The sequence below is a fragment of the Papaver somniferum genome, chromosome 7 (genome assembly GCF_003573695.1).
Source record: "Papaver somniferum cultivar HN1 chromosome 7, ASM357369v1, whole genome shotgun sequence".
NCBI classification, from domain to species: Eukaryota; Viridiplantae; Streptophyta; class Magnoliopsida; order Ranunculales; family Papaveraceae; genus Papaver; species Papaver somniferum.
In genome coordinates, this window is record NC_039364.1 from 193,510,147 (window position 1) to 193,519,613 (window position 9,467).

At 35.7% G+C, this 9,467-nt stretch overlaps 1 protein-coding gene across 2 annotated transcripts in view; it reads left to right on the forward strand.

Annotated features, from left to right (window-relative positions):
• Window positions 1–4,263: 4,263 nt before the first annotated feature.
• LOC113299278 overlaps window positions 4,264–9,467 on the forward strand; it is a 7,830-nt gene continuing 2,626 nt past the window's right edge. The window contains exons 1-4 of one of the 2 annotated variants that reach the window (XM_026548279.1): window positions 4,264–5,346; window positions 6,434–7,128; window positions 7,765–8,119; window positions 8,238–9,455. In XM_026548279.1, coding sequence (XP_026404064.1) covers window positions 4,404–5,346; window positions 6,434–7,128; window positions 7,765–8,119; window positions 8,238–9,455 — 3,211 coding nt within the window. In that variant the 5' untranslated portion in view covers window positions 4,264–4,403. Of the gene's footprint in view, window positions 5,347–5,535; window positions 5,653–6,433; window positions 7,129–7,764; window positions 8,120–8,237; window positions 9,456–9,467 lie in introns of those variants that run through there. The other variant, XM_026548280.1, reaches the window with a different exon arrangement.

Consider the following 9,467-nt stretch of genomic DNA (forward strand, 5'->3'; position numbering starts at 1 on the left):
ACAATCATGCACTCATGAATAATTGTAATAACTCTAATTTACTTTTGAGGAGACATCTTGGTGCTAGGCTTAGCCCAGATGATCATCATGTTAATATTAAGTAGGTAACTCAGTTGAGCTTCCCTTCTCTTTTATTATTAAAAAAAAAAAAAAACAAGTGAGATCCGGTAAATACGTGGAGTGGTCCACCCCATGGCCCTACCTTATATATATACTATTCACATTACATAATTGAGTTCATCGATTGAATATACTTACGAAATTGACTAGCTACTTTCTTACAACACCCAACATCTTACGGGTCCGACCATGTGCTAGATCCAACAAAAATGGGAGATAGTGGTTGACTTCATAAAATACACGTATGTACATTTCATACTTTGAGTAGATTCTTTTTTCAAACTTAGTCATAAAAACCCAAGGTGATCAACCTTGTGGTACAAAAACTCCACTCAAATGTTGGGATCCATTAAAACTCCATCGTAAACAAACTTGATATAAAAATCTCAAATTTTTAAAAATTCATACAAAAACCCCAAATTTAAATGTTGGTTTTATCAAATTTTATTTTGGTTTCATCATAAAATTTGATGAAACCAACATTTAAATTTGGAATTTTTGTGTTAATTTTGTTTTGATGGGGTTTTTGTGTTACTTTTATTTTGATGGGTTTTTTGTGGAAGGATGGTGACACCTCTGGGGTTATAACTCGCGGACCGTTCTTTTTTTTTTGGCAGTGACTAAATGCAGCTCTTATTTGGGTTAAATACAACCTAGTTTTCAAAACATAAACATTGCATCCTTGATGCGGGTAATTGAGACTCACCTTCTTCTTCCCGCTTACGTATCTGGATAAATCAAATTGTGACAATTTTCATCCCAATGATCTCATCTGAATCAGACAACTTCAATCTTAATTTTTTTGACAAAGATGTGTAGATTCAGAAAAAAGAAGAACACCCACAAGATCCTTGCGAAAGTATTGATAGTTTTGATCTGAAACAGTGCATTTTTCAAACATGATCATGATCGTATCAGATTAAGATCACAAAAGATATATTGATTTTGACCGAGTCTTCACATGAATCAGGATGGATTTGTAATTTGATTAGATTTGTTTAATTAATCAACTTACCTAGTTTGTAATCATATAATTTGTTGTTTGCATGAATTACTACTAGCTAATTGTTTTATTGTTTCGTTCAAATTGGCATAAATTTCGAATTTAAAAACGATTAGATCTACACAATGATATAAATCCTTGATCAATTTTTGGGATTGTTTTTCTTCGGTAGTTTATATAAAAATAGGGTTAAAAGTACAAGCTTATTATAGGGGCGACATGATTTATTAGAGTTGCGCATTTTAATAGGACAAAAAAGGTCATTACATGATCATTTAAGGTGTTCCTTATCAAAAAAAACTGGAAATGACAAATTAACCCTCATTATTGATAACCTAATTTAGTGATGATAATCAAGTTTAGTGTTAATGATTAATTTCACTTATATTAACTCAAAATCAAAACAAAATCAGATTTTTAGAGTTAAAAAAAAGTTCAGAGGAGAAGAAAAAGAAAAACTTTTGTGATATTTGTGAAACCCTACATTTTGATTCACTCAACCAAAATGAGTGATTCCAGTGACCCGGTATACTTCTAAATTAGTTCCCATTAGCTTTTTCTCGCTCAAAATTATCTGAAGTACGTAACGAAATCAAAACTTTTAAATTTTCAGAAGAACTTACGGTTGCAATTTTGCTCGTGACCAACCGTAACTCTTAGTTACGGTTCGTAAGTTATCGAATACCAACCGTAACTGGTTAAATTTGGGAAAGATCCAATCGTAAAACCAGTTACGGTTAGTAATTAAATTTGGACAACAACCGTAACTAAATTACGGTTGGTAACTAATGAATCGAGACCAACCGTAACTATCCTACGGTTGGTGTGTCAACTTAACTTTTGAACCGTAAATCATTATTTGATAAATTCTTAAGACACAGGATTATTTACGGTTGGTATGGTTGTTTGAGTAACAAACCGTAACTCAATTACGGTTGATAAATATGATGCAAATACAAACCGTAACTGAACATATTTCTCAAAACTAAGAACTTATGGTTGGTATTTGAGTTAAAACCAACCGTAACATCAACCCAATCTACAGTTACGGTTCGTATTTGAGTTATTACCAACCGTAACTCACATGCAACCAGAAATTTCAATTTTCATACAAAACCCTAATTTTTGATACAAAATTAACTTAAATCCAACACGATAAACTAAACCCTAACTGGATTTTTCCAAACATTTTTCAAATCGTCGATTAATCGAAGACGATGAAATTTTCAGTTTTAATGGAGGTTACGGTTGATGGAGGAGAAGAGAAGATGAAGAAGAAGATGAAAAAAAAACTGATTTGATTTTTTCTGATTCATTGGGTTTAAGAAAAATTGATTTGATTTTGGTTGATTTAAGGTGAAAAGGGTAATCTAGTCAATTTACATCCCCTTTAGGACATCCCCTAACCAACTAAAGGGACATTACTATCACAATGTCGTCCCTCTAATAAACCATGCCGCCCCTATAATAAGCTTGTAAAAGTAAGAAGAAAAAAACAGAGTATGGGAAAACGATGGAGGTGGGTTTTAATTACCCACATCAACTAGGCTAACAATATTTATATTTTTAGGAGAAGGGTTGTAATTATCACAAATATGAGTTATATTTAGTCACAGTCTTTTTTTTATCGGGTGTTTTTCACAATAGTCACTATTTCTTAATTGGTTTCACAAAATCATCACACCTTTAATCAGTATTGACAAAAAAAAAAATTCCCATCAGTTTAACTTTTTTTTTTATAAATGTTTTTTTTTTCTTTTGTCTCTGATCCAAATTAATTAATGGATTGTAAACAAATCATACAGAGCTAGTGGTTGGCAACCTAACAACAAGCTGGGCACCAACCCCTCTTTGAATAGCAATGCCTAATCTATGAAAAATAAAACTACCAAAACCACTACTAGCGTCATTATTAACAAGACAGTTCTTAAGACGCTTAAAGAAACATAAAGTATCTTCACCGAGTTCCCCCAAAGTAGAGAAGGCCAGGACTCCCAGACCATAACCAAGTGAAGTGCACTTGTCTAAATATTTAGCACGCTTTCTTGAAACCGCCTTAGAAATAACTTTCCCTGGGACAAAAGAACGTATACCATCACCAGTAAAGGGACACCAGTGACATCCATACAAACATCTTGACAAGTGCACTTCACTTGGTTAACTGTTTTTGAAAAAATCAATAATCTTTTGGTCATAAATACCCTTCCTTCATTGTCGAGCTGATGCTGATGAAGTGGTGGTGGTGGTGATGGCTATACCCAAGAGAGGAAGCGTTGATGAATGTGATGTAGCGATCCTGAATACGGGATAAAATTCCGGTCCTAAGTAATGATCCTGAAAGCGTTCAATTTCATCGGAGCAAAAACAATAACAACAACACCACCAGCACCAGCAGAAACATCATCACCATCAACACCATTTATCCCACTTTGTCGAGGGATAATTAGGTACTTTCATGCCCTAATTAACTCTGACATGTGGCATAACTCCCTAGTTAACGGTCTAGTGACCATTTTGAAAGAAGTTTATAACAGTGTGATGGTTTTGTGAATCGGTATAAGGAAGTGAGACTGCTTTTGATAATATTATTTTAACAAAGGAAGATCCTCTTACACCCATAATTTCACACTATCTCACACTTTAAATGTTATTTTCGTGAATAAAATTTGAACGTCAACATCTTTGAAGTCAATACTTCGGGGATATGTTCGTCTTACTATGCTATACATACCCACAAAAATGTACACATTTCAAAATACCACACTTCATCATTTACCAAATTTAATTTAAACGGTTAAAAAAAGTTAATTGATTTTCGATGGCTGATTTTTAAAGTAGACGGTGGAGTTATATATTCAAATTTTATTTGCAAAAAATGTTCATAGTGTGAAATAGTGTTAAAATAGGAGTGTACGTGAACTCTCCCTCTTTCTTTATTGCCTTAGTTTTACCGTCATCCACAATAGTTTGAGTTTGAGTAGATATATAACAAAGTTACTTTGTTTAATTTCAGTCATGCATGAATATGCAGTTATACATCTCATGCCACTAGTACTAGATATATCTCTCGTACCGCTTTCTATTCTTTAATGGAAAAAATAGTTGATTTATAATAAAAAGACAAACTGAAGTCAACCAAATCTCTGAATCTCATTCTTAACAAGGACGTCTCTTACTAAGAGAAACCCATGAAAACAACTAGTATGAGCTTCTAATGCTTTCCTAGTTTCCTGTTCTTCCTCTCTTTGAATTATTTTTGTTAAGAAGATCATCGTTATATATGGCTGTTGAGTTAATAGGAGGAGCTGTGGTGGGTGCAGCAGTATCAGAACTTCTGAAAGTAGTTCTACAGGCTAAAGATAGAGTTACAAATTTCAAGTCATGCTTCAAACAACTCGAGTCCACACTGGAAACTGTAATGGTTAAAGTCCAACAGATACAAAAGGCAGATGAAGAAAGAGGATCAGACAGTAAAAGACCCGAAGTAGAAGCATTGGTATCGAAGCTAACGGACGGAAGAATTCTTGTCAAGAGGTGTTTAAAAGTTCAATCTTGGAATTGGTACTTGAGGAATAAGTACTCGCTTGAAATACTTGAACTGGACGCATACCTAGTTAAGATTTTTCAAGTGCACGTAGCCGCAGCTATTTGGTCTGATGTTGGACAAATTTTAGCTGATATACAACACATGAAACACAATTTAGCTTTGATGAGAGAAGCAAACGGAAACCTGGAATGGAATCAGAAGTTAGATCGGTATGATGAACGAAGACTAAGCAGTGGAGGTTTGATTGGTGTTACTGAAGAACTGGACCATAAAATATATCAATTCGGAAAAGATGTAAGTAGTAATAGTACAGGTAAGTCAAGGAATTTGGTTGGAAGTGAAGCCTTATATCCCGCACCTCATGGATCTGGAAAGTCAACTTGGGCAAACTATAATGTCGTGGATTTGCTTAAGGTTGATGCTGATGCTGGCTTACTTGGGGAAGGAAACTTTGGGGCTGTCTACAAGGCTTCTATGGGAACGACCAACAGTGTTGTAATCAAGAGGTTAAAGCCAGTCGACATAGATATCATCGAGTTTGAAGAGCACATGGAATTTATCGGGAGCATTAGGCACGAAAATGTAGCTGATCTTCGAGCATATTACTGTTCTAAGGCGGAGAAGCTTCTTGTGTATGATTACTACAGTGAGGGCAGTCTTGCCGAAATGTTGCATGGTATGATCTCTCTCTATAACTGGAAGATATTATTTGTTTCTTTTTTGTTTTCTTTTTGGGTTTTGGCTGGGCCACTGCCTCTATCTAACCAGGGTTCGGGCACGTCACTGTTTCTTTTTCTTTTTTGTTTTTTTTGTTTTTTTCCAAGTATAAGTAGAAATAGATAAGTTTCGCTTTAGACTTAAATAAACAGAAGAAACCCTAGGAAAAAGAATCAAGAATAGCTTCAATAGCAATGTTAGTAATGGAGTATGCTTTTCTATCCTCATCAAGTACTCGTCGTACTCATTCAAATCCCAGAACTAGGTATTGAATCTGAACTTGAAATTGCAATAATCAAATCAATGTGTATCTGATATTAGTTATTTTTTCTTCACATTCCATCCCTTATACGTTAGAATTATGTCATTATTTGAATGCATGTAAGATTGATTTTCTTTTGTTGCGGTAAAATATAAGTAATTGCGGTGACCAAGGAGAAATTTAGGCTCAAGTGTTTCTGATGCCGCAATCACTTGACGCACCATTAGATTCAATTCCTTTTCAAATTCTGGATTAACACTTCATTAGATCCTGGTCAATCCCTGCTCAAATTCTGGCAATGGTAGTTTTCATTTATTACCATTGCTCTGCATTTAGTTTTGTTGATTAAATGCTTTAAGTTTTGTGTTAAGAAAGACTATAACTCGTCTTTTTTGGAGCAGTTACGTGTATAAGCTGAGAGAATCAAATACCTAACAATTAGTGATTACTATCATCAAATAAACTAGGGTAGGTAAATGAAACTGTAAATTGCAGCAATACAATGCGGTAGGAAGTCGATTACCTAGATTGTTAGTTCAGGGAATAGGCTGGGTTTGAACACAGGTTGCTTATTCAAAACGAAAATTTGAGTTTGAACCTTGATAGTTGGCACAAATCCTAACAACTTCACTTAACTCATTTTAAACTATAAATAATCTAAGGCATATTCACTATTAATATAATTCCCTGCAAGTATGCATGCTAGTCATGTGTAAGTCTGGAGTAATCTTGTTAGAGAGTTGAGTTGCTAAAATATCAGTGCTTCTTTCATATTATTTTGCAGGACAATCTGGGCCTTGTTTAACCTTCGAAACTCGTCTCCGTATTGCAATCGGTGCGGCAAAAGGCATTGCTTATTTACACACTCTGAAGGATGGAACCTTTTTTCACGGGAACGTAAGATCCTCAAATGTTTTCGTCAACACGCAAAACTGCGGATGCATTTCCGACATTGGCCTAGTTAAACTGATCAATCTAGAACCTAAAGCTGTCAAGGCAACTGGCTATCAATCCCCTGACATAACAAGCCCCAAAGAATTCTGCCAACAATCTGATATCTACAGCTTCGGAGTTGTTCTGCTCGAACTCATCACTGGGAAATCTCCTGCTCTTGATAAATGGGGTGATGATACCCAAGCTGTTGATTTGGTTCAGTGGGTTCATACTCTGTTTCCTGATAGCGTCAGCAGATGTAAATTATATGCTTTAGATTTACTGAAGGCATATAATGACATAAAAGACGAATTGTTAGTAATGCTAAATATAGCAATGATATGTGTTTTCGAAATTCCAGATCACAGACCAAAAATAAGTGATGTAGTGATACTCTTGGAAGAAATTCAAAGAGTAACCGTGGTTGACGTTTACCAGGAATCGTACAAGCAATTTGATGGTTTCAAAGAACGAAGACCGACTAGTGGACATTTGATTGGTCTTACTAAGGAGACAAAGCAGAGAGTAGATCAGTATGAAAGACAAGTAAGTAGCACTAGTACAGGTAGACCAAGTGATTTGATTGTACCACTATTATTTGTTTATATTTCTGATTTTTTGTGAGGTTCCTCCACTATTATTTCTAAGTAATAACGTAAGTAATACTTTTGATAGTAGTGCTTACTCTGTGTTGCAACGATACGGATACGGTATCGGATACAAGATACCAATACGCTACTATGATACACCAACTTGAAAAACTAAAATACGGCGATACGGCATATCAGTAGTTTAACAGAAATATATTATACATATGATAGAAACTTAACAAAATACATACATGTATGATTAACCTCACTAGAGAGAAAAAGTCTGGATAACAAGGAAGAAAGTCTAGAGCAAGATCAGTGGACAGATTTGGAACTAATATTTTGTCACTATGGTTAAAACTTCTCATAGAATCCAATAAAATTCATAATTTTCTAATATTAAGGTGTTGAGATCTAATATTTAGTTAAAGTTTTCTAACTGAGTTGTATCTTGAAGTATTGGAAGTATTAGTACGCGTATCCGTGTAAATACGTATCGATACGGCTGATTATTTTTTTTTTGGTGTATCCGTGTAACACAGTGCTTACTTTATGTTGAATTGGATATGCCTAAACCAAGATAAATTTGCAGTTCAAGGATGATATAAGTGAAGCTAAATATTGTGCGCCAAAAGGAAGTGGAAAGACAACTTTGGCAAACTGTAATATAATCGATTTGCTAAGGATGGATGCTGATGCTGGCTTGCTTGGGGAAGGAAATTTTGGGACTGTCTACAAGGCTTCTGCGGGATCGACTAATGGTGTTGTAATCAAGAGGTTGAAGCGAGTCGACATAGGAATCAGGGAATTTGAAAAGCACATGGAATTTGTTGGGAGCATACGGCACCAAAATGTAGCTGATCTTCGGGCATATTACTATTCGGAGGGAGGAAAGTTTCTCGTGTACGATTACTACACTGAGGGTAGTGTTGCTAAGATGATGCAGGGTCTCTCTCTCTCTCTCTCTCTCTCTCTCTCACACACACACACACACACACAAACAAACACACAAACACACACATAAAAGAAAAAAGAAGATTAAAACGTTGCCTCTTTGATATGCAGGAAAAACAGGAGCAGAACCCATATCTGGAAGTCCTAAATGCCATTTAGCATGGGAGACTCGACTAAGGATTGCAATTGGGGCAGCAAAAGGCATTGCTGTTTTACACACTCTAAACAGCGGAACGTTTTCACACGGGAACATAAGATCATCAAATATTTTCGTCAACACCAAAAATTACGGATGCATTTCTGACATAGGCCTAATTCCACTAATCAATCTACAGTCTCAAATTGTTCTCAAGGAAGCTGGTTATCAAGCCCCAGAAATAACAGACCCGGAATATAACAACCAATTATCTGATATCTACAGCTATGGAGTTCTACTTCTTGAACTCATAACCGGGAAATCCCCTGCTCTTAACAAATGGGGTGATGATGCTGAGGCTGTTGATTTGGTTCAATGGGTTATTTATGAAATTCGATCGAAATGCGCTTGTATATATGTAATGGATTACGATTCACGGTCATCTGAACCCTCACAAATCAACTCAATGAAGGGGGTGTTGCAGATTGCAATGAACTGTGTTCTGGCAACTCCAAGTCAAAGGCCAGACTTGAATTATGTGGTGAAATTGCTTCAGGATATTCTTGTAGATCACATGAAACAGAAATCTGAACATAAATCAGAATCAGAGTTTGTAAGCGAGAGTGGAGGTTTGGCCATTCGTGTTACTGAAGAACCGAAGCAGATTGAAAAAGGAGTAAGCAGCAGAAATTTAAGTACATGTAGATTAGGAGATTTGGGTGAACCAGATATATCTGGTTCTTCATGTGAGTTTCTTCCATTATTACCGTTAGGTTGTATACTATTTCCTGATACCACTATTGAAGTTGCTGTTGAACTGGAAAAGCCGAAGATGTATCTGCCATTTAAGGATGATACCAGTAACGCAGAGTATCAAGCACCAAATGGATGTGGAAAAACAACTTTGGAAAACTATAATATAGAGGATTTGCTAAGGGTTAATTCTGCCTTAATTGGGGAAGGAAATTTTGGGGAGGTCTACAATGCCTTTGGTGGGACGACTAACAGTGTTGTGATCAAGAGGTTGAAGCGAGTCGATATTGAAATCAGTGAATTTGAAAAACACATGGAATTTATTGGGAGCATTAGGCATGAAAATATAGTTGATCTTCGAGCCTATTACTATTCTGAGGCGGAAAAGTTTCTCATGTACGACTACTATGCTGATGGTAGTGTTGCTAAAATGATGCAAGGTCTCTCTCTCA